The 25,740-nt window shown below is 42.7% G+C and overlaps 1 protein-coding gene across 7 annotated transcripts in view; it reads left to right on the forward strand.

Annotated features, from left to right (window-relative positions):
* The window catches only part of PRKCQ (protein kinase C theta), a 160,029-nt gene that overhangs the window by 45,473 nt on the left and 88,816 nt on the right, over positions 1 to 25,740 (forward strand). For 5 of the 7 annotated variants that reach the window (XM_026454801.2, XM_026454796.1, XM_026454797.1 and 2 more), the window contains 3 exons: positions 17,474 to 17,600; positions 21,422 to 21,621; positions 25,372 to 25,432. In XM_026454801.2, the coding sequence (XP_026310586.1) occupies positions 17,483 to 17,600; positions 21,422 to 21,621; positions 25,372 to 25,432 (379 nt within the window). In that variant the 5' untranslated portion in view covers positions 17,474 to 17,482. Of the gene's footprint in view, positions 1 to 17,468; positions 17,601 to 21,421; positions 21,622 to 25,371; positions 25,433 to 25,740 lie in introns of those variants that run through there. The other 2 variants (XM_026454803.1, XM_026454802.2) reach the window with 2 other exon arrangements.

The raw sequence follows: 25,740 nt of genomic DNA on the forward strand, positions 1-25,740 counted from the left end.
CTTGACATTTGCAAGCTGTATATCCCATAACCAAGTACTGTTTTTAAACCATGTTTTTCTTAAAGAAGCTAAGCTTTTAATCTGTTCATATTATATGCATATCATGAACATAGAAAAACCCCTTTTAAAGTATGAAGAGCGAGGGGTTCACCTGGCCACTGGCTAATTGAATGCCAGCTACTGCACTGGACGCTGGCACGCTACTCAGAAATCAGTACAAGTTACAAGCATTAAGTCTGACAGGGTCCGACATCTGGCCATTTAAACAATCCTTCAGCCTGTGTAATATTAATACTCTGTGCAGGAGCAAATCCAGTCACCTATTCAAATCAGATCCTCACTGAGTGATGCCCAGAAGAGTCCAACACTGGCCCAGCGGAAAGAGGACCGAGGGAGGCACTGGGAGAACTGGCCCTAATCCCCTCCTGCTGCTAATTAGGTAGATAGCTTTGATCATTCGCCTTAATTTTCTCAGCCTCAGTTCTCTCTTCTGTTACATGAGAGGGCAGATCACTAGATCAATAAGGGCACTTTCAGCTTTCAAAATGAAAAAAACAAACAAAAAACAGATCCACTAACTGATTTATTTCCTGCCTTATTATAATGGATTCATCCATTTACTTATTCCAAAGACACTTATTATGGACATCTTACATGGTCAATTCCTGTGTCACATGTGGTCCCTAAATGAGAAGGGAATATGGGAAAGAGAGAGAGACAGAGTCCCTCAATCTACCTTCTTCCGTCCTCCGGGTGGGGCCGGAATTCACTGAACTTGAGGAAGTGATGAGAAGTGGTGAGGAATGGGTCGGGGAGATATTCTTAGCATTGCCATTTACTTAGAACAGGGTTTCTCAACCTCACCACTATTGGTTTTGAGAGGGTTCTTGGGGACTACCCTGTCATTGTAGGTTGTTGAGCTGTGTTTCTGACCTCACCCTACTAGATGCCAGGAGCACGCCCTCCCGCCATTTGTGACAACCAAAGACATCTGTCTCCAGACATTGCCAAATGTCCCCCACCAGCAACATGACCCACTGAGAACTGCTGATTTAGACCCACCAGGCACTGTGCTGGATTCTGAGCAAACAGAAAGGAGAAAGCTGCAGGCCTGGCCTGGCAGAGCTGACTCCAGGGCAGCTTTGCCAACTTCAGTGTGCATCCGTTCCCTGGCAGCCTTGCTAAAGCTCCATCCCCACCGCAGGGTTTCTCACCCAGCAGCTCTGGGTGGGGCTGCAGGATTTGTGTTTTTAAAGAGGTCTCAGGGATGCTGATATTGCTGTTTCTCCAAGACCGTCTCTGAGAACCAAGCGGGCTCCACCCTGCTGACAGGTGAGAGTACAGATGTCCCCTTCTCACATCATAAAACAACTGAAGAGTTTTTTTTTTTAATTCAGAAATTAGGCCCCCAGTGGATACTCAGCCTCCAGTAAATCTGAAATGTCACAGCGAGGAAGAAAAACAGAGACTCCCGTAAGCTAGAACAATGCCAACGAGTGGTCAGTTTTATGTATTAATTTTGGGTCCTTTCTGAATTAGCAGATGAATGGTCAGTGAAGGGGCTGGCCTGGGAACCTAAGTATTACCTAATTTTAGAGTTTCCATGAATTCTAAACCCAAAACAACCCAACCAAGTTTTGCGACACTTGCATTTGTGGGCTGGCAGCATTTCTGGCTGCAACTGGATGTGATCAATTCACGTTGCCCTAAACGCGTACATCCACCCAGGTAGACCCAGCTCTGTCTTTCTGCTTTTTCTTTCCCTTCCTCTGGTGCCCTTCCCTGGTCCACCCTGTCCCTTTATCTGCAGCAACCCCCCTTGTGACTGTGATAGCCCAGTCCCCCATCACCGGGCACAGCCGGCACATGGAGGATTCCGTAGAGTATTCTCTGTAAAACTGTTAGCTCACTGCGAACTGAGCACCGCTACTTCCGCTTGCTGTGTTGATACTACCAAATACTGTATTTTCTTTGAAAAGTGTCACACGCCCGCAGGAGGAAGTGGGGTGTGGTGTCACAGCAGCATAGGAGGACAGGAGTGTTTTTGCTACTGGTGAACCCAGGGGTGACAGCTCACTTTGCCATTTCTTGTTCTGTCTCTGACGCCAAGTTCACGAGAACCAGCCATGTCTCTATTCCTGGGATCAGAGGTTAAGAAAGTGGAGTCCAGGCTCTTGAAGCCTCCTTCTCTGACCGCGCTCTAGGAAGGAAAGGTTTGCCCCATAACTGCCCCATAATGTATTGAGAACAGGGACCTCGTTCCAACTGCATATCCAGTGCAGTGCTTTGCAATATGGTAGGCAGGTATTCCAAATACTTAGTGACTAACAGCAAAAAACAAACGTTTTTGTCACTTCATCCCCTTCGCAAGTGGCTCAGAGGTGTTCTGAGCCATGACTGATGACCCATGAAACAAGTTCCCGTGGTATTTTCATGAGGGAGAATTTCTGAGGATGTTTTAGTCAAATGTGGTGTGATCATCATAGCCATATTTTCTACCAAACACTGTCATACGCATTTTCCATGGATTAATTCATTCAATCATCACAACATAGACATAGACCCAATGAAGTGGGTCCATTATACACTTTGCTTTGCAGATATGATAATGCAGTCACAGAGAGATTAAGTCACTTGTCCAAGACCATACAGCTTGGACACTGACAGACCTGGCCTATACTCCATGACACCCACATTTGCAAACCGGGAGCTCCTTCGTGTGTTAACTCCTTCCTGGGTCTCTGTGCCTTTTTGAACTCTGCCATGCAAAGGTTCGAGAACAGCAGAGCCCCCATGCCCAGGGGCTTCAGCTCGCCTTCTCAGTCTAGGCACCCTTTGACCAGAGCCCCCGAGTCCCTGGTCCCAACTTGACGCCCCTGTTTTGGGTGGTGTGCTCTTCCTCGCTGAGCACCTACAGGGCAGAAAGAAACGTCAGGAGGATTGCAAGGGATCCAGCATCTCGGTTAGAGCTACTGGGTCGCAAGATGGTAGAGTCAGAGAGAAGGTTGTCTTTTCAGAGTAAATTTTGCCACAAAGAGCAGAGTCCTACATTTCCATCTACTCCTATGAGAAGGCAGCATCTTTGTGTCCAGTAAGTGATTATCCTAACCACAGTTAGAAAATGATGCCAGAGAGGCTGATTTCCTCCCAACTTTATCTGATGAAGTTTCTTTCTAGACTTTGGCCTAGAAATCCTCATTGATCCCAATCAGCCACCTCTAAAGACATGAATGGCAGAAGCTTGGAGGGAATTGCACAGGCTTATGGCATGCTGAGAAAATTACCCAGATAGGTGGAGGAGCCCTGACATCCAGAAGAGAACTTACGGTGTTCTGAGCCTATCTCTGTTTATATCGCCCACTTCTTCACTCTTCAAACCATAGCCATGGAGTAGAAAGAAAGATCACTAAGCCCCAGGTACAGACAAAGAGAAGCATCCTATTAGTGCTTAAGATAATTAAGCAAGTTGCCGGGAAAGCCTGTCCCTACAGTCATAACACGTTCTTTGCAAGTAGGGACGGGTGGGAGCAGACAGAAACAGTCTACAGTGAAACCCCCATGCATTCATGTCCTCCCTGACCTAACTTTCAAAGACATTTGCTAACAAGAAGTAATGTATTAGTATGGGTGGAGACACTTAGCCACCAAGGCTGAGTTCAGGTGCTGTTGCTTACTCGCTGTGAGTCCTTTGCACAATTTTGTGGGTTGTGGGGGATCCAACACATAAGCCCTCTTGGCTATGCTTGTGCTTAGAATAAAAGGAGTAGCAGATCAGGAGGCAGGGAGATGGAGAAGCATGTCCACCCAGTTACAACAAAGGCTGGATCGATGGAGATGGCTAAAGTGTTCAGGCAAATAAATTGGTCGTCTCTGTTCACAGCATCGCAGGTGATGCTGGACTGTGGCAGGGACCCCTCACCCCTGCCAACTGAGGACGATGCACCCCCCACCCTAGCCTACAGCTAGGCCACGAATAGTGCAGAAATGGACAGCAGATCCTGCAAAATGAGAGAAGGAGGGTGGAGATGGGTGGGAACGGTTTATTCATCTAGAACCTGTTAACCATAAAATGAGTGACTGAGGCGAGTGTCTCTATCAGTTGAGGTTTATTGAGCTAAAGTTTGAGGACACGCCCGGGAAAAACACCAGCCACAGAAGAACCTGTGACCTGTGCTTTCCAAAGAGGGTTTTAGGAACTCAGTGCTTAAGGAGAGGGGGCGAACGAGGGAAGAGGGAGGAGGGAGGCAGTGAGGCTCTAATTGGCGCTTACCAAATCCATGTCTTACGTAAGATAAGGTAAATGTGTCAGAACAGGGAGCAGAGGAACAAATCCATTATGCACCTGCCTCGGGTCGGGGAAAGAGTGACTGATCTTAGCTGGCCCTTCTCCTGTACCTGGGAAGATGAGCTTGAAATCAACATTGTCAGCTGAGTTCCTGAAACAGAACTCAGTTTTAGAAGTTAAGCTTAGGTTGCAGTCCTAGGGTTACAATTGGCATACGCTTGTTTTGGAAGGGAATGTGGATCCTGAAGGATTTAGGGGCCAGAAAGGAATTTCCTTGTGAGCAGTTTGTGAGGGTGGCCATCTGGAGAAACATGAGGCCTTTTGTCACTGTGGGAGCCTGGCTTATGTAGAAAGCCGTGACACAGGGTTGTGAAGTGACCGCTGTCTCCTGGGGAGAAAGAATGGCAGGTGGCAGGACTCGGCTTCCAGGCTTACCTCTCCCCATGGCATAATGGGTTGGGGGACCCGAGATTTTATTTTCTTTTACAGACTTATCCATCAGATCAATCACTCTTCTTCCTGGGGTGCAGGAATGGGGAGTAAGGATAGGTTAGAGGGAGAGGCCCAGACCCAGGCAAGCTTCTTTGTTTGAAAACACAAGGGGGGAAAATATGAGTTTTCTAATAATGACCGTGATTAGCAACTGCTTGGTAAGCGATGGGTGCTGTTGTCCTCATAACCAACATCATCATCATTTCAGTTTTTATATCTTTTACCGACTGCTGTTTTCTAGATATGGAAATTATATGACCTAGACCTCAAATATCTAGTCCCGTGACTCCCAATAAATATCCACATGCCCAAGAAGTTTCTGTACCTGGCTGCTGAAAATACAACTTTTACATCCTTAGTTCACGTGTCTCAATTCTTGATTCAGAAAAGATAACAACGGTTTTCTCCATATCTCACAGTTAATGTGTTCAAATCAAATGTCTCCTCTTCTCGCACCATCTAGCTCTTCCCACAGGGCTCCCATCTTGTGAATGGGGACGGCTTCCTACCATGGGTTGGGGTCACCCTGCTCCTCCTTTTCCCTCCCCTCATCTTCAGTCACTTGGCACATCCCGTCAAGAGACATTGGAATCACTGCACGCTGCTGGGGTCCCTCTTCTGGTGCCCCTGACCATCAACTGGAAGAGTGAAGTCGCCCCCAGTAGTCTCTCTTCTTCTGCACCTGCTCCTTATAGTCCTCTCAACACAGGGACCAGGATACCCCCATTCTAGGTGTAAATAAGTCTGCTCTGCACTCAGAGCTGAAGATGGCATGTAGACCCCTCGGGCAATGTCCTACCTGAACTCCAGATTCTCACCGTGGCCTGTGGACAGCCCCACGGGCACGCTTACCTCGTCTGTCTTCTCTACCCCTTGCTCACTCCATGCAGCCCACCCCCCTTCCCAGAACATGCCTGGCAGCTCCAACCTCACACCCATGTTTCAGCCGGGCACGCTCACCTGCCGTTGTCTGCGTAGCTCACTCCTCTCCTCCTGCAGGTCTTTACTCAACATCATTCACGGAGACCCTTCGGAACCAGTGAAACCCTCCCTGCCGCCCCACCCAGCACTCCCCACCTCTCTCCTTTGCTTAGTTTGTTTCATAGGAGTCACCTGGTGTATTTCATATTATATTCTTCTGCTTTCTTGTCTGTCTTGTGCATCTGGACCCCTGCACAAAGGATGGGTTTTGACTCTTTGGCTGACTGCAGTGTCCTGAGACACTTAGTGCCTAGTAGCTCTAGTAACTGTTTGTTGAATGAATGAATGAGTGAATGGATGCATAGTCACTATAATCAGAAATCGTGGACATTGTAATCATAGAACATTAGGTAATAAATACCAATGAGCCTGAGGAAGAAGGAGAAAGAGTATCTATGATTTGGACAGCCATTTTTCCAATTGTGGAACATTGTTTTAGCATTTCAAATAATGAAAATAAACACATATAGAAGGCTTACTATGTGCTGGGCATTGTTCTGTTTTATACATATTAACTCATTTAATCTGTGCAATGCATGTAGGAGTTTATGGAGTTTCCTCATACCTTATCTCATCCAGTTCCCAAAATAGTACCAGCAGATTGTGGGTGATTACAACATTTTCAAGGATTCTTCCCCAGGGCAACTGCTTTTGGGAGAGCTGAGGTCTAGAAAGGAACTGGGAGCAGGAAAGGAACCAAGCCTGACCCCACCCCCATGCCAGCATTTTGATTTATGGAACCCTGGGAGAAGAGTTTCTCCAAAATGATACTTCATGGCCTCCAGCAGATCCCCCCTCAAAGAAATCAACCTGGGAATGACCGTCTGTGTGGAGATGAAGGAGGAAAGAGGCGAGTGAGCCTTTCCTTTTTCCTGCTCGTGGACTTAGGGTAAGAGTGTCTGGGACATCCAGGTATATACTGTTTCCATTTTTCCTTTTGACATCTTCGATGTTCAAGAAGCCTGCTAAATATTTGTTCAGAAATCAGAATTAGTTCTAAGGCAGTTGCCTGAGCAACTGAAAGCTAATGACCCCACAGAGAGCACTAAGGCAACATAAAGTATGCAGGGGAGTATGGCGAGATGGGATTATTAGGTTGGTGCAAAAGTAATTGTGGTTTTTGCCAATGTTTTTAATGGCAAATTTTTAAAATTTTGCATTTTTAATAGAGGCAGGGTTTCGCCATGTTGGTCAGGCTGGTCTTGAACTCCTGACCTCAGGTGATCCACCCGTCTCAGCCTCCCAAAGTTCTGGGATTACATGCATGAGCCACCATGCCTAGCCTCTTTTTTCCCCTATTACTTTTAATGGCAAAAACTGCAATTACTTTCATACCAAATTAATAGAATATTTGTTGAGTTTTAATATAATTATTGTTATTGTTTTTACCACAGTTGACCTTCCCCTACTCTTACCCTCAGAAAAAAAAGAATAAAAAACTTAAAATAAATCCATAGTCATTTCAAAAGTGACTTCAATAATTTTAAAGTCATTAGTTATTGGGACTCTGAAATGTAGGAATACTGTTATGCATGACAGATTTCCACAGCGGACAACAGTTACCTAGCACATGCTTGGTAGTTTAGCTGTAACATGGGCTAAAAGCTCATGGAATGCCTAACCCCCTTTTAAACACTATTTCTGTGACTGGCTGAACTCCGTGGTGGACGGCAAGGCTGTGTCCTGTATCAGTGAGAGCCTGCCTGCTGCAGCCGGGAGGCACCACACAGGGACTGCAAGCACAGAGGGAGGTGGGCCAGCTGGGGCCCGAGGGTCCAGACTCGGTAAGACTCGCAGACCTTGGCCCACTGCCCTCCTCCCTCCTCACCCACTTTTCTCCCTTCTTCTTCTTCACATCAGTACTGGTGGCAGCACCCTGAGCTGAAGGGGAAAAGTTCATATTCAACACCAGAGGGCATTTTATTTGTATGTCACCTTGGTGAGAGCTCTGTCTTATAAGAGAGGACCCTTCTCATCTAGGAGAAAGTCTACCCGTACCTGTCCCCATCTGAGCTAATTAATTCTATGGATTCTGGAAGGAGAAAAACGAAAGTGAAAAGCAGGTAAGAAGAAAGCATGGCAGACATGCACTTGGAATACGGCTGAAGACGCTAGATCGGGCAGGTGGTAGGATGCTATGGAAAGGGACTGAAATCTGAGCCCTGAGTTTGAATTCAGGCCTTCCAAGCACTTTGTAACCATAGACAAGTCACCTAAACTTGCTGAGCCCCAGCCATAAAATCTATAAATTAATAAGATGGAGATTACTACCATAGTTGTCCTGTCCACCTGACAGCTACTGGAAGAGTTTATGGAGATAACGTAAGTCAAAGTATCTATGAGATTTCATTACAATCATCAATGTGATGATTATTTTTAATATTATTTGGTGAGTAACTAGTAATACCCACTCTATCTCATAGGATTTTTTAAGGATCTCATGAAATATGAGAAAGATTTTGAAAGATGGTAATTGTGCTTGGGTGGAGATGGCAGAGCTCAGAAACAGAATGAATGGCATGAACAGAGCCATGGAGATAGATATTCAGGGAGCCTTCAGCAAACCCAGAGAAGTCCAGGCAGGCTGGGACTCCACTGAGAGTCGTGGATGTGTGAAGAGGGCAACGTGAATCCAATACATGGAGGCTTTTAAATAACAGGTTAAGAATTAGGCTTTAACTCAACAAAGACTGCCACAGCTTTCTTAAGTAATAGTGTAACTTGACCAGGGCTATGCCTTAGTGGGACTATCTGTTCATGTAACCTATTAAAATTGGTGTCAGAAGATTAATACTGTCATCCCAGGTGCTTTATTTTCTAGATTTCAAGGTTTAACTTCAACACTATTGTTGGTTTTAGGGGGAAAGTGTGGAGTATCGTTAATGTTGGCAGGCAGGAGGGCAGCACTAGGTCTGTCCACGAAGCCTCCTTCATCTCTAGTTCTGACTGAGGGTTGACTGTTAGGCTTGGGTTTCCTTTGTCACTGTGTATTGTAGGGGATATTTTAAAATATTATCTTCAATTTATACTTTATTATTATTATCATTATTTTGAAAAGGGTCTTGCTTTGTCGCCCAGGCTGGAGTGCAGTGATGCAATCACAGCTCACTGCAACCTTGACGTCCTGGGCTCAGGTGTTCCTTCCACCGCGGCCTCCCAAGTAGCTGGAACTATAGGTGTGTGCCACCATGCCCAACTAATTTAAAAAAAAAAATTAGACACAGGGTCTTGCTTTGTTCCTGAGGCTGCGCTCAAACTCCTAGGTTCAAGTGAGTCTCCCACCTCAACCTCCTAACGTGCTGGGATTACAGGTGTGAACCACTGCGCCTGGCCCATACTTACTATTTTAATTCATTTTTTGAGACCATTTTTGTTGGTGAAAGCTAATATTTAACCTCTTTATTATACTACTTAGTAGAAGTCTTAGCAACAAAGCAAAACGCTACCCGACTATGTGATTTTTTTACTAGTTATCATCTTTCTTCTGTGCACATTGTGAAAAAGTCTTTTTTTATGTTACTTTTAATAGCAGTCACTTTTACCTAAGAAACCTTTCTATCTCATAAAGAAATCCAAAGCTATTGGTGTAGCTTAATTTGCCAAAATTTTTCCGAATTAATGTTTACCAAATTTGGCTGAGCAGATGTAATTGGAAACCATTGAATGCTTTGTTTTTCATTCCCCAATTTACTATTGATTAATCTGTGTTCTCTCTTCCACATGTGAGAGGTTTTGATACAAGTGATGGCTATTGTTTTTTTTGTTTTGTTTTTTTGTTTTGTTTTGTTTTTGTTTTTGTTTTTGTTTGAGACGGAGTCTCGCTCTGTCGCCCGGGCTGGAGTGCAGTGGCCGGATCTCAGCTCACTGCAAGCTCTGCCTCCCGGGTTCCCGCCATTCTCCTGCCTCAGCCTCCTGAGTAGCTGGGACCACAGGCGCCGCCACCTCGCCCTGCTAGTGTTTTTTTGTATTTTTTGGTAGAGACGGGGTTTCACCGTGTTAGCCAGGATGGTCTCGATCTCCTGACCTCGTGATTCGCCCGTCTCGGCCTCCCAAAGTGCTGGGATTACAGGCTTGAGCCACCGCGCCCAGCCGACTATTGTTATTTTACTTCTGTGAGACTCTCCCCCAACACCGAGCCACCTCCCACTAAATTACAGTAATACAAATGCTGTCCAAACATTTATTAAATGAAGAAGTTGGCTACTTCTTATTTCATTTGCTACTGAGGAAGAGAATTCTTGATATTTTTTCAGATGATGAGAGTATATTATACTTCTACTGCTTTCTATTTATATGGAATTTCTCCCCATCAGGTTCAGTTATGTGGACTCCTCAGCATCTCTATGAAAAGCATTCTGGGGGTTTGAATTGTGGAGGGTGAATCAGCCTAGCTAAATAGGGGAGTCAGTGCCCAGAGAATCAAAAGCCCAGAATTCTCAGTTCAGTACTCAATAGCGTGCGACCTAAAGCACAGAGCAATTATACTTGATCATGTACCTGCATCAAAGCTACACACAAAAGACAAATGAGATCACACTTAAAGCTGAAAATAGTGAGCCTGTAAGAGTAAAGATCCTTTGTAGATCTCAAGTACATATGGGCCAGGGGCAATGGCTCACGCCTGTAATCCCAGCACTGTGGGAGGCCAAGGCGGGCGGATCACCTGAGATCAGGAGTTCAAGACCAGCCTGGCCAGCATGGTGAAACCCAGTCTCTACTAAAAATACAAAACTTAGCTGGGTGTGGTGGCGCACAACTTTAATCCCAGCTACTCAGGAAGCTGAGGCAGGAGAATCACTTGAACCCAGGAGGCAGAGGTTGCAGTGAGCTGAGATCACGCCATTGCATTCCAGCCTGGGCAACAGGGCAAGACTCCATCTCAAAAGAATACATAAATAAATAACATAACATAACATAATGTAATGTAACATAGTACATACCATGATGGTGTTTTGCAGCTAGGGTAGCAAAAGCATGGAAGATTGGATGGACATACCTGATATCCATCATGATAATGGTCGCATCCAGATAAGGACATCAGGGTAGTAAGTGCTGTGCAAGAGATAGATGGAGGGTTTTATGGGAGCTCTGTAGCAGAGTGCAGAGGAAGGTCACATAATTTAGCCCAGATATGCTCCTAAAAGACTATTTCTACTTTCCTCCTGCTCTTTTTGGTACACACCAATGAAGTCGAGAAGGCCCATTAGAAAATATATCAGAGTTGTAATCATAATAATAACTAACATTTATTGAGCATTTACTTTGAGCCAACCCCATTCTAAGCACCTTGTGTGTGTTTGCCCATTTAATCCTCATGGCTCTTTGAGATGAGTAATAGTATTATCAGTGATTTCCAAATGAGAAAGCAGGCTTAGATAGTTTAAATAACTCCAGCAGTTCAGTGTATGAGGGCATCAATCTTTTGCTTATAACAAGTGCTGGGCTGTATCCTTTGCTCTTGACTCCCTCTGTAATTATCTGTCACTTAATTTGACCATTGTATACTCTTGCAAGTAAAACAAATGCATGAGATGAAGAGATTCGGTAAAACGTTGCTTTTGAAAATGAACTCCCTAAGAAAAAATGCACTGAGTCTCTAACATATCTCAGACAGAGGGATCAGCTCTGGAGGCACATAGATGATGAAGTCAGGGCCCCTTCTCTCAGAATTGTTGAGGAAGATAGATGTGAATCCATAAATCCAACTGCACATTCTAGGGAAATGTGGCAGTGTGGCCGCCGGCACTCTGTCTCTTCCCCTGTCCCACAAGCTGACCGCATTTCCAAAGGCCTGTGGTCACAGAGGGAAATTGTTTATCATCACCGAGGACGAGGGAAGTAAGGCACCCACATGCACTCGTTCTGAGGAGTTCTTGCTAAATGTATTGCAGATGAGACCAGAGAGACTTGTGTAGTTGGAGTCGAACCCCTCTTCTGAGTGTATGTAACATCTCAAGAATTAAGTAGGGGACATCCTGGTGGGGCTCTACTAAGTCCCCACATTAGAGGACTGAGAGCGTGGGAGCCACAGGATCAACCCCACTTGGACTGTAGAAATGGCAGGCATGACACAAATCAATATGACAGGTGCTGTCTAGCAGTGCACTCAGAGAACTGCAGGAGCCGGGGCTGAGAACTTCCCATGGAGATGTGTTGATGGGAGGGCCCTAGAGGAGGGGAAGGAAGGCTTCCAAGAGGAGCTAGAGACTGAACAGGAACTTGAAAGATGAGGAAGTGAGCGGGGAGGATGGAGTGAAACAGGGAGGCATGCCAGGGAGAGGATGCAGCTTTCCTAGAAGTCTGAAACTGTGAAACACATGGCATGTTGGAGACACAGCAGCAGTTTTGCAAGATCCTAAGATCACTCAGGCTGGAGCATGGAGATTTGATGGAGATTGAGAGGTGACCAAGGCTGGACAGAGGAGGCAGGGTAAGATGCTGCTGTGAGTCACAAGAGAAGTGATGCAGAACTGGTGGAGGAGGAGATGAAGCAAGTGGGTCGTGGGGCACAAGGGGAAGAGTGAAGTTGAAGCAGCGGGTGAGGGCTGGGCGTCACGGCACCAGCACTGAGCTGGCAAAATGAAGGAAGAGGCAAGTTTGAAAGGGAAGGCAGGGAGTTCTGTATGGGACCTGGTGAGCTGGGGGTCCCCTTGGAGATATCCAGGAGAGAGTTGCATGCGTGACTTTATTGCTCAGACAAGGGGTCTATGGGGGGCCTAGCCCCTGCCTTGTTCGGAACGGCCTGGCCAGTCAGACTTCTTGTGCACAGATTGTTGTCATGAAGTATGAGACTGCCGTGTGTTACACAATAGACCACCAGGATGGCTGAACAGTATACGAGAACTTGATTGGCAGTATCAGTCTGCACACCGGGAAGAGACAGTCTTTGGCGTGTAACGAAGGTGCTCTCTCTTCAAAGCGGGAAAGTGCAGGCTGGTTTTATGCCTCCCAGGGTTCATATTACACAATAGAGTCAGATAGATTCAGAAAGTTTTGGGGGAAAATCTATACATATTTGTGAGGGGAGTTAAGTGCAGGTGCCAGGGGTAAACATATACCCAACATACATCCCATGTTCGCTTTGGGGCACGGTTTTAGCATTAAAATGAGGTGTTAAATTTGGCTCTTTGCATCAAAAGGCAAATTACAGGACACAGTGACATTTTGTGCGCAGCATCTGTAAGCTGCTGAAACTGGCTTGAGGTCTGCAGTTGCTTATCAGGAAAGAATGCCTGTGAGGCTGGTCCCCTGTCCAATTAGAGCTGCAGGGGTCTGGGTTGTAAATCAGAGTTAGGAAGGGTCTTGCATTTCACCTGATTATTCTTATTATTAGGGAGACTGGCAAGGGTGTGGCTTTTCCTGTAGCTGTAGGAATTTAGGAGGCTGTGATGCCAGCCAAGGCCTGGATCCTCGACCCCTGGGTAACTTTTGTTTCTTTAACCTTAGAGTCCATCTTAGTTGATGAAGGGGCAACTGTCTTGGTCTTTCAGATCACACGTGAATGGAGAGTGAAGGTGAGACCGACCGAAATTTAGAGCGCACAGAGGACAGATCACACAAGCTTAGTCCTGAGGCATGCTATTCCAGCACATATATTTTTGTACACAGAAACTCTCCTTTCTATTTTAACACCCAGGGAAATCCCCTTCTCCCTACCATCGGCTCTGAACACCAAAAGGCAACCCACGAAAATCTTCTATGTTAATTTCTTTCTTGTGTATTCATTACACATCTTCTTGGCTCTTAATATAGCTGGATAGGTACACATATTCATACATATACACACACATATATACTTACACACACGTGTGTATATCTGCTAAATGGATTGTGGTAATTTACATACCCAGCAGCATTGTATGAAAGTATATGATTCATTTTGACCTACCAACATTAAGTAATAGCATTTCAAAAATATTTGATGATTGCATAGGCAAAAACATATTATTGTTTTTATTATATATTTTTCTTTTCTTTTTATTTAAGACAGAGTCTTGCTCTGTTGCCCAGGCTGGAATGCAGTGGCATGATCTTGGCTCTCTGCAACCTCTGCCGGGAGCCAAGTCATTCACCTGCCTCAGCCTCCAGAGTTGCTGGGATTACAGGTGCCCCCCACCATGCCCGGCTAATTTCTGTATTTTTGTAGAGAGGGGGTTTCGCCATGTTGGCCAGGATGGTCTCAAACTACCGACTTCGAGTGATCTGCTCGCCTCAGCTTCCCAAAGTGCTGGGATTACAGGCATGAGCCTCCACACCCAGCCTATTTTTTATATATTTTAAATATTTTAATTCTTTTTGCAGCTTAAATTAGGACTTAAAATGTTAATTTATCCTCAGATAAAATGCATTATTAATTTCTAATGTTATTTTATTCTCAGCTGTGTTTGCCTAACTGCAAATATTCAAAAGAGCTTAAATACCACAGAACCAAAGCTATTTTAAGTTTTTTAAAGATCTGATCATTTCTCTTTAGTAATTTGAGGCTACTTTTGATTACTTTAAGATTTTAATTTAATATGCAGCTTTTCCATTTACATTCTTTTTACTTTATCTCTATAATCTCTGATTTTATAATACATGCCTTAGAATACCAATTGCATATATTTCTGGGTTTTGAATTATCATACAGTAAAATTGACTTTTGGCTTTGGTGTACAGTTCTGTGAACTCAAGTCTAGATTTCTGTGACCACTAGAACAATCAAGCCGGAGAACTGTTCTGTCTTTCCCCAAAATTTGCTCAAGCTGCTCCTCCCTGCTTCAACTCCTGGCAACCACTGATGTTTTTCTTCATATATTTTGTCTTTTCAAGAATGCCATGTACATGCAATTACATAGTGTCTTATTCTGCATGTCTTAAATGGCTCACAGGGCTGAATATTTTTCCACAATTAGTTGCAACTATGATTTTTGTATCCAGTATAGCTTATGCCTTTGCAATTTAGTTTTTTGGGTCATACACAGTGCTTTTCTTACAAATGTGTATACCCATAGTATGTAAGAATGATGTTAACTTACTTCTGTTACACAAACCATAGCTATTTCCCTGGATAGGTCTTTACCTGTAAGTTAGGTTATTTTCTTTAAATGTATAAGATCTTACCAATAGGAATAACCACTTGATAAATAATATTATAATACTCTGGTGATCCAGTCTGATGCAGTATCCCTAAATCTGGGAAATGTTGTAAAAAAAAAAAAAAAAAAAAAGATGCTACCTTAAAGATGCATTTTTTCTTGTGTGTAGATGTTGGAAACAGACTAAATATGTAGCTACAGACTTTAGTAAGGCAGATCGTAGAGCTACTGTCAATAGGATGTCATGCAAGAATGACAAGGAAGCCTGAAAAGATGTCAGAGAAACTTGAAAAAAATTTATAGTCAAATGTTAACTTAAAAAGCCAAATATAATTCCATACCCACAGGATGATCATAGCTTGTAAGAGAAAAACAAAAAACTTGCTAATTTAAAAAGACTAGGGAAAATAGATCAAAATAGTAACTGATTTCTGTTATTGGTGGAAATCTGGAAAGACTTTTTACTAACTTTGTGTGTCTTCTTTATTTTTCATCATGATCATCTAAAAAGCACTCTGAACAACATAGAGAAGAGCACTCTGTGTAGTTCAGGTGTAAAATGCTGCCATCTGCCTGAAAAACTCACACCTGAGCTTGCAGTTCTATTGAATGATATGTGAAGATTACCACACAACTACCTATTCTGTCTTCTAGATGTCAAGTGTATGTCAGGTCATGTCTGACATACATTTCTAAAGGTCTGTGACCAGACCTTTAGAAAGAGGGATACTGACTTGACTGTCAAACAGAACATACATGTGTTGGTCAAATCATCAAAATGCTTAGAAGTAACAGAATAGCGCAAGTGAATCTGGTGAAATGGCTGTTTAATCTGCATTGCTTATTGAGTAAGAAATCATTGTCTAGGCAAAACCTTCAGGAGGAGAGAGGGTTTTACCCCTACTATCTTCCTTGCTGTGATGGAAGCCCTGGAGGTTTCCATCTCTTCCTGAGACAGCATTTCCCAGACGCCTGCTGGGCTGCTATTGCCTGATTAGAAACCCAAGCTGGGAATAGCAGGGTGACACCAGAAAAGGCCAGAGTGCTTTAACTCAGGCTTTATGAGTCCGTGATCCCTCTAGACTCAAAGAGAATTAAGGAAATCTTTAAAAAGTCCCGACATGTCAATAACTCCCATTTCCTGATTTGTGGAGAAATGAAGTTTTGTCTAAAAGACCCAAGTGGCCCAGGAAAGAAGGGATTCTCAAAAAAACTCTCTCCGGAGAACTCACAGCTGTTAGCCCCACTCCTGCCTGGGAATTCTAAACTCAGAGGGCAAAGGGGGCCCCCTAAAGATAAATTTGTAAGTAATCTACCTGCTAATTCAGCAACGTGATAGATACGGAACCCAGCAAATCATGATGTTTACCCAACCGTCTCCATTAGATAAACTTTCCAAACTCTGCAGGAAATTAGGACTTCATTAATATCTGTGAAATTAACAGCACCTGTCAAAAGATCCTAATTTGTCTCTCTTGTAGAATCAAAGAACCCTTGCATTTAGCATACTAGAGATATCTTTTGGCTTAGCTAGATATGGGGTATTACAGGCCCAAGATTTCCAGGTATGTTACAGATTCTCACTTCCAGGTCTTTATTATTTCAAATAGTTTTCTTTCTTTATACAAAGGCAGAAAAGACAACCAATGTTTTGTTTCTTATCTCTGGCTTACTTATGAAAACTTAGAAAAACAAATATAAGTATAAAATGGTCAAGATGAGAGACGGAGCAAGGAAGTAACTTTTTCACCGAATACCAGATGATAGTTTCAGATTAATGGGACCTTGGGAAAGTAGGTAAACAAGAAGAGGTATCTAGTTTATATAAGTGACCAGAACGCTCAATAATGGAACAATAGATGAAGAATTAGACTAGATTCCTGGATTTGTAGCCGACACTTTGATAACTATCATCTAAACCTCTTGGAAAGCATAATTACTGAGTTTTGGGCTTTTATGAAGTATTTTGTTCATCCTTAGATGATAAAGCCCTATTTTATAGTAGTCAATGAGTTTAGAGTTTTCTACGTGGTTTGTGATGTTCAAAGGCTTAGTGTGTGTGTGTGTGTGTGTGTGTGTGTGTGTGTGTAACTGTGAAGAAAGCAGACCTTTTTGAAAATATCTGAAGTAAATAAGGATCAGCTGCTGAATGCCTTGGGCCAATCCCATTACACACATAAATAGACCATGTAAGAATTTTGCGGTGTCATATTTAACTAGTGTGACTAAAATAGACTCGCTCTTTATAAACTCATTTTCTGATTACTGTGTGCTGTTTCCGGGGCACCTACTTGAATAACAGAAGACATAAAATGTTGGAAAACTTTTGCCTCACTCTCCAACCATTGGGCCTAACTCCATTAGGTTGAGTGGAATTAACTCTTGAGTTACTTCTCACTAGCGAAGTTGAGTTCAGACTTCCAGAAAGCCTCTCCCCTCGGCAAGTCAGTGTGTGGTTTTGGGTGAGTCCAGCAGTGTCCTCTGCAGAAGGGGAAGTGAAAACATTTGTTCAGATGGATAGTGGACCTTTGTGAGGTTCTGGCTGTCCATGATAAAGCACTGGCTAAGTAGACATGGGACACCAAAAATAATATCTTTTATAGCCCCCAAACAGCATTTGTCTTTTGTCGTTTTCCAGGGTGCAACCATGTCGCCATTTCTTCGGATTGGCTTGTCCAACTTTGACTGCGGGTCCTGCCAGTCTTGTCAGGGCGAGGCTGTTAACCCTTACTGTGCTGTGCTCGTCAAAGAGTATGTCGAATCAGGTAAGTTTGAGTGGGTTTTCAAAGCAGGGGAGGAGGAGGAGAATCCTGCTATGAACTATGTATGAAGCAAGGTCTTCCAGGACATTTGACATCATCTGGTGGAACCAAATCCTACCATTTAGAACACGGATGATGCCCAGCAAAGCCAAGGGCTTCCTTCGGGACACACATCTCGTGATGGACTCTAAACCAGGACCCGATGGCCCACCGGTGGCTTTATTACACCGTCTCATTTTTCCCACATATACAAAGGGCAAGAGAAAGTTGGGTTGAGAAAATCACGTAAGGAGTTAATGGGAAGGAGCTCTAATGAGCTGAAGTAGAACATGGCCCTACGTGGTTAAGCCTGGTTACTTTAAATAAGTCTAGGTAGATTAAGACTGAATAATCTTCCAACCAACTCTAAAGACTACTTACTGCTGCTTTGGCAAACTTCAGTGGATATTACAAAGCATCTATAATTAGCCATTAGAGTCCAAATTTCAGAAAACATACTTTTGCACTCACTAAGGTCTTGGCTGAATGGAAGAATAGTGATGTTTCATCAAGTTTAAATATTTACAGGCAGCTCAAGGTGAGGGGGAAAGTGGGACAGCCACCCAACGTCCCGTTTGTGGGTTCAGAATGTTCCGTTCCAACAGTCTTATGTGTAGGGAATCTCTCTGTGGTCACATCGACCAGCTTCTGCTCTCTGAGATCCTCACCTCTGCATTGTAAGTTTGCCATGGATTTCCAAAGGAAAAGTAGGAGGGAGTTTAGATCCCACAACTCTCCTGACTGCACACCTTTTCTTGTTTCCCTACGTGCATTTTTATTTTAGCAGACACTTTGTAGAGAATGATAATGACAATGGATGCAGGCTTACAGTAACTGTGGAAGCTGTCACAGTTCACTTACACAAAAGTGTTTACAGAGAGACCACTGCAAAAGTGCTGCGGCCACAGCATAGAGGCAAAAAAAGTCAACTAAATAAGCTGAAGGAATTCAGGAAGACTGCCTTCCCTTTAGAGCATCTATTCTTGCAGAAGAAAGTGGCAATAAACAAAAATACAAACAGCAGGTAATGAAGGAACAAAAAGCAGTGTAAAGAAGAGAGGACTAGGGGCAGGGATGTGTGTTATCTTATATAGGGTTGTCCAGCAAAGGCCTGTGAGCCGGGACATTTGCAGATGCAAGAAGAAACTGACTCAGATGTTGAGAACCTCCTGCCAGATGCTCACAGTTCGGATTTTGGGGTTCCCAAACCTACTATTTTGCATCCCCCACCAAAAGACTTTTTGCTTCACAGCTGACTTTGTCCTTCCAGCCACTCTGAACACATCAAAGCCAGGAAGACTGTCTGAATCATCTTGATTTCCTTTCTGCCCAGGGTTCTCTCCTGTTTAGTTAAAAGTGTGAATGCCACTTGCTCCCAACCTCAAACCTTTCAAATGTCACAGACATCTTTGAAGTGTAAAATGTCTGAGTTTTTCAAAGCCGCCTTTGACTTAATGGGTCTCCTGGATCCAGTTCTCTTTACCCTCTCAGTTCTCCCTGGCATTTGCCTCCTGAGGGCCTTTTTTTTTTTTTTTTAATTGCTTTTGGCCTTGCCTTTGAACTTGGTCTAATCAGCCATGTGGATCGAGAGACCTTGTCAGAAAAGAAGGAAACTGGTTTTCCTAAAGATTAGTCTGTGTTGTTGGAGGGAGTTTAGAGATTTTTGCTTTTGATTTTATTTTGGGTTTGTTCTGAAAGGAAATCACTCTGAATATTATCATTCAATATTTACTTCTACAGAATTTAAACACATTTCAGTTCTTGGAGTGTAAGACTGCGTTTTCCACAATAAGCCAACAGAACAAGGACAAACAGACCATGGGACTGTGGGGCTGTGAGTCATTGAAAACGGTAACACTCTAGGTAGATAGGATCCTCTGTTTAGGGAATTACACACATGGTGAATGCAAATGTAAAAAGTGCCTTGCCTCGAGGATTTTTGCCCCTTCTCGGAGGATTTTTGGCCCTTTTCTCCAGGCACAGAGAATGGTTACCATCAAAAGGAATTATCTGAAAGGGAAGCTTCAGGTCTGTGGAAGTAAAATGTTACTGTGATCATTAATATTGCCACTGGTTTCTAAAAAGCCCAATCTCCAGTCCAATTTTTTTTAACCAACCCACAAAAAATTTCCCCTTTCTATTCCACCTTTAGTAATCTCATGGTTTATATCTTTCCTAGCCAAATTTATCTAACATTTGAGTTTCAAGCTTATTCAACTCCTTGTATACCCCCAAAATAAATACTAATTTAACAAATGCTAAATGCCTGCTCTGCTTAGCTTTGTGTGTTGGACAGAAGGGGCCCTCGAAAGTTAGAAGGGCTTTATTTCCTGGCTGTAAGCGGATTTTTCCCCTTTTGCTTAATCAACATCTCTGAATTGCTAAATCTGCCACTTAATGTGCTTATATCACAAGAAACAAACCCTCAAATGCAGGTTTCTGCTTCTGAAATGATTAAAGAATAAATACCAGAGAAAATTCAATGTGCATGAAAGACAAGGAAAAACTTCTTAATTAGCAAACTCTTTGCCAATCACAGTGCGGCTTTAGGGAGGTTCCCCCTAAACTGACCTTCCCGTCTACAGATTCATTACTATTTCCAGGGCTCCTACCTGCTTACTTTTCCTCACTTGCAGTCTGCTTCAGCCTCGCTGGCTTCATGGGTGAAGACCAGCACCACCTCTCCGAGTTGCCCATCAGCTTTTGCTGAGGGTGCATGGTACATGTAAAATGTATCTTCACCCAAGAATTAGAGAAGGAAATAATAGCTCATTATGTTTTAAAGATCATTGCCTCTTACTGTATTTATGTCAAATGGAAAAAAATTTAAATATTTATTAAAGGAGCATTCATTATACGCTTAAATTATGCCACTATGTCTTTCAGATGAACACACAGTAGTTTTGAATTGACTATGTTTAACCCGGGGCCAGTGAGGTTAATCAGTCGTAGGATTAACACTACGGATTAATAAAGGAGAATCTCAAAGGCATAAAAGATTTTTTTAAAAGTTTGTTGCTCAGGTGTTTACACCCAGAGTGAAGCAACTAATTGTTGATTAGGAAAAGAACATTTTGAAACCAGCCCAATAGTACCATAGACAGTTGTTTTTGGCTAATTATAGAAATGGACCCTTTTGGTCTTAAAGCTTGGAACTTACGTTTGTTTTCTCTGAGTTTCTTCCTCAGGAAAGGATCCCCACACCTCTTAAAAAAATATTAAAGAACTGAAACTCACCACATCATGGCATCCAGAGACTGAAGCGCCAGGCCCCTGGTTCATCGTGATTGGTTCCTTACCCCTCCCGAGTTCCTGTTTTCTCATACAAAGTTACATTTCTTACCTTCTATATAAATCCCTAGTTTTAGCCGGTCTTGGAGATGGACTTCAGACTGAGCTCTCGTCTCCTCAGCTGCAGCACCCAATTAAAGCCTTCTTCCTTGGCAATTCTTGTCATTTCGGTCATTGACTTTCTGTGTGGTGAGCAGCAGAACCTGGAACGCCTGGTGTTTCAGTAACAATTTCCAGTCCAAGGCATTAGCAGATTGTTGTCTGAATTATCTACATTGGAACTTATAAGGTTCAATGCATCACCTTTCATCTAGACCTGGGGACTGTCTCATTCTGTCCCATATTGTCTCTGATTGTTTATGTGCTACTTTTGTCTTCCCAACAGAATTCTATATCCCAGAGAACAGAGGGAGCAGGTGCTACCGTTGAGTTGAACTGAATTATTTTCCAGCCCTGGCTGAAGGAGTAATAAGAACTTACCTTTCTGTTCCTAGAGAATGGGCAGATGTATATCCAGAAAAAGCCTACCATGTACCCACCCTGGGACAGCACTTTTGATGCCCACATCAACAAGGGAAGAGTCATGCAGATCATTGTGAAAGGCAAAAACGTGGACCTCATCTCTGAAACCACCGTGGAGCTCTACTCGCTGGCTGAGAGGTGCAGGAAGAACAACGGGAAGACAGAAATATGGGTAACGTTGTGTAAAGTGTATGCACCTAAGGGATAAGCATGATGGTAGCAGACGACTGGCTCAGAACTCCATGTCAATCTGAAGGTGTGATTACACTGGCCTCGGGTCAACAGGCTCCCTACCACTTCCTTACTGGTGATTTGACAATGGCAATGGTTATTCTTGATGGGCTGTAGAACACATTGACATCTTCAGATGCCCACATCAAAGAGATGTAGAAAGTCTCTTAGACTATGATAAATTGTTATTTATTTAAAACTGTTAAAGCAGGCTTGGAACATCTCCAATTCCCCTTAAGTGGGGGACAAATTTTTGTCTATCAATCCAGTTGTCAGTTTCATTCACTTTTTCAGTTTTGGGAATAATATTTATACATAAAACTTAATCAAGATTTATCAAACAACAACTCACACTTTTTAACTTAGAAATTACTTGTTTAACCCAATAGACTCAGAACACATTGAGATATCAAAATCTTAATTTTATTAAGCTTCATCAATACATTTCTTTTTCTTTTTCTTTTCTTTTCTTTTCTTTTTTTTTTAACAGAGTCTTGCTCTGTCACCCAGGCTGGTGTGCAGTGGCACGATCTCGGCTCACTGCAAACTCGGCCTCCCAGGTTTACGCCATCCTCCTGCCTCAGCCTCCCAAGTAGCTGGGACTATAGGTGCATGCCACCATGCCCCGCTAATTTTTTGTATTTTAGTAGAGATGGGGTTTCACTGTGTTAGCCAGAATGGTCTCGATCTCCTGACCTTGTGATCCACCTGCCTCGGCCTCCCAAAGTGCTGGGATTACAGGCATGAGCCACCGTGCCCGGCCCATCAGTACATTTTTAAAGTAAGTAAAAAGCTATCAGAATGTGAGAGGATAGAACAAAGATCCATTTAATGTTTGGTCTTCTCTCTCCATATTTTGACAGTTCCCACAATTTTTTTCAGCTGTAATGAATTCACTTAGCTTACTTTGACTAAGAAGTGCATCATACACAATTCATCTTAGCACACCAAGTTGTTAAAAACCTGGATTATCGTAGTAAATATTTAGAAATGTTAAAAGGAAGGGTAAAATAATGAAAGCATTAAAAAAATTCTAATGAAAATTTCTGGGGCACAAAATAAAAGAAAATATATCAGTAAGAAACTGCTTTTACCTGATCTGAAATCCAGAAAATGTTTTCAAATGTTTATATCATCTGTGCCAAAGGAGAGAATCCTGACTTTCTGCTTCTTACTTTCTATAACTCAGATTTTAAGAAATCCACTCAAAAGATTTTCAAGTCACAGGTTTCAAATGGGAATGATGTAAACCTAAAAACTAGGTTTTTGTGTCAGTTTTGTATTTTTGACCTAAAAAAAATTAATGCTTTTTAAGAAAGTATAAAAATCTTTGCTTGCATCACTAAAGTAATCTTTAGAGACAAATATATGCCAAGATTTTTAAAAAGGTGCTCATGCCCATGCTTAGCTATGTCCAGGTAATTCAGTTAGGCAGTATCTACTCAGCACTTGTGTGTTGGCTTGGGAAAAGGGTTCCTGGGGCTGGGCGCGGTGGCTCACGCCTGTAATCCCAGCACTTTGGGAGGCCAAGGTGAGCAGTTCACCTGAGGTCAGGAGTTCAAGACTAGCCTGGCCAACATGGCAATACGTTGTCTCTACTAAAAATACAAAAATTAGCCGGGCATGGTGGTAGGTGCCTGTAATCCCAGCTACTTGGGAGGCTGAGGCAGGAGAATCACTTGAACCCAGGAGGTGGAAGTTGCAGTGAACCTAATTGTTTTATTAGGTAGAAGCAGGAATGGGGGAAACTGAGGAAGACCAGTTTATTGGGTCTACCTAACTTTTTTTTAAAAGAGTCGTCAATTCCCCAATTTTAAAAATACAATTCTATTCATGTTTCCTTCTCAATTAATGAAAGGATAAGTCGGGGGCGAGATCTTTTTGTTAAGTAGTCTTCACTGATATGCAGGTTGCCGTTCTGTTTATATCTCTTCAAGTTGCATATGATTTCTTGCTTAGGATTTTGCTTATTTCATCCTTAACAGACTTTTCTTTGCATTCTAGGATTATTTAGACATAAGCACATGGTGGCATTCAGATGCTCATTTAACCAACTAGCACACTTTTTGCACTTTTAAGCTTTGATGGGCTTTTTGTTTTGTTTCGTTTTTTATTTTTTTGCCAAGGTTATTTCTTAATTTACTTTTATTTTAAGGGCCAACAGGTTGTTTGGGACTTACATTTTCCCTTGCTTCTTTTGGAATCTGCATTTCTAACACTCATTTCTCTAAAGAAAATGATATTCTCACATTTGCCTTTCATGTCTCTCAGTGCCATATTGAGAGACACTTTTTGTTTTCCCAAGGTTGTAACTGTTTTCATGGCTGTCTCCTATTTGCTCCCCAAAGTGTACTGGAACGTGGCTTTCTATGGGTGCTGTTTTTCCAGTAGCTAATTGCCTTAAGTTCTCCATCACTACTAAGTACTGAATATTGCCAACTTTGTGGTCACCTGGTGCCAATTTTCACTATTCCATTTGGAAACGGGCCCCTTGCCATAGCTCTTCCATCTCCATTTTTGCCTCCATCTTTACTCCTTATTCCACAAGCCAGAGAACAATGGTGCATACCTGCCCTGTCAAAAGTACTTTTTTTCATTAATCTGTTGAAACTCATATGAAAATTTACAGTTGTCACAGCAATGCAAGCTTATTTTATCACAAAATTCTCACAGCAGTAATGCGGTGACATAGGCATTGCTATTATGTCCGTTTTTCAGAGATTTCCCAAGATGGTGACTCGCACAAGGTCGCATAACCAGAAAATTATTTAGCCACGATTCAAATTCAATCCTGAGTTCCACAGGACATTACTTGCTATTTCTTAGTTACTCTGGCTCACCTGGCTAACCCACAGACATAATGACCAATAATGACCTTCAAGTCATGTTCTTTCTTACTCTTTTTGGTCTGTTCATGGCATAATGGGATGGTTTAATAGATTAACATCGGTGCTCAGGTTGTCTTGGACTTGGATTTGTCCTTTCTTCTCCTTATGTCACTTCATGGGAGATCCTACATCATCCCTTAAAATGACACTTTGTTCTGCCCTCTTATACATAATAATACAGTACTGAAGTATATATTTATATACACTTATAAATTCCTTCCCAGACCAGTGTAATGAGAATTTTCTTTAGTGAAGCATCCAAGACTTTCCTAAAAATACAATCTCTCTTTGTGAAAGAGGAAAACCACCCCCAATGAATGCCCTGATTAACTTAGGCATGCATCCCAGGTAGAAAGGAAGACGGGGGCCTGGGGGCAGCCTCAAAGAGGCAGGATTTATCTTTCCCTTCAAAAGAAGAGCTTTTTCCCCAAGGAAGCCAGTCCCAGTGCCTGCGATTCTTTTGTCATGATGAAGATCTGGGTCTTCCCTGTGACAGTTCTTCAGATAAGCAGCATCACAGTGCCAGAAAACCGAATAGAATCTGTTTTAGGATTTTATTTCGTCCTCATGTAAGTTTTTAGATCCAAATAAAATTAATGAATTGCTGGGATGTTTTAAGAAAAGAAAGGCGAGTGTCACAGTTGCTACAGTCGTCTGATGACAATGAGTGTGAGTACAGTGGAGAGTAACAATGATTGTATTCTGTGTTGGAAATCTCCTGCCATCGTCAGTAGCCAGTGATGTCATTGAGCTCAGGGCTTGTTTCACATTCTGACTGATATTTCTCTCCTTCTTCCAACCAGTTAGAGCTGAAACCTCAAGGCCGAATGCTAATGAATGCAAGATACTTTCTGGAAATGAGTGGCAAGTGACATTTCTTCTTCCTGTTTGGGGGTGAGGAGGGCATGGCCTTCTCCTCAAATGCAGCTTATTTTACCTTTGCAATTATTGTAGAAAAGAATAAAGGAGAAAAGAGAAGCACAAAATTGTTTTAAAATTCTCAGAGACACTCAGGCATGACTTTAAAAGACACTATCTGGGCCAGGAAAATGTAGAAATATAAAACATTTACAGCTCTTGTTTTTAAGTGATGTGAATCCATATGCCCAATGCTCTTATACTCTGTCTTTATTTTAGTTTAGGAATTCAGTCTAAGTACAAAAGACTGTTGA

This window comes from Piliocolobus tephrosceles, chromosome 9, assembly GCF_002776525.5.
Source record: "Piliocolobus tephrosceles isolate RC106 chromosome 9, ASM277652v3, whole genome shotgun sequence".
Taxonomy (NCBI): domain Eukaryota; kingdom Metazoa; phylum Chordata; class Mammalia; order Primates; family Cercopithecidae; genus Piliocolobus; species Piliocolobus tephrosceles.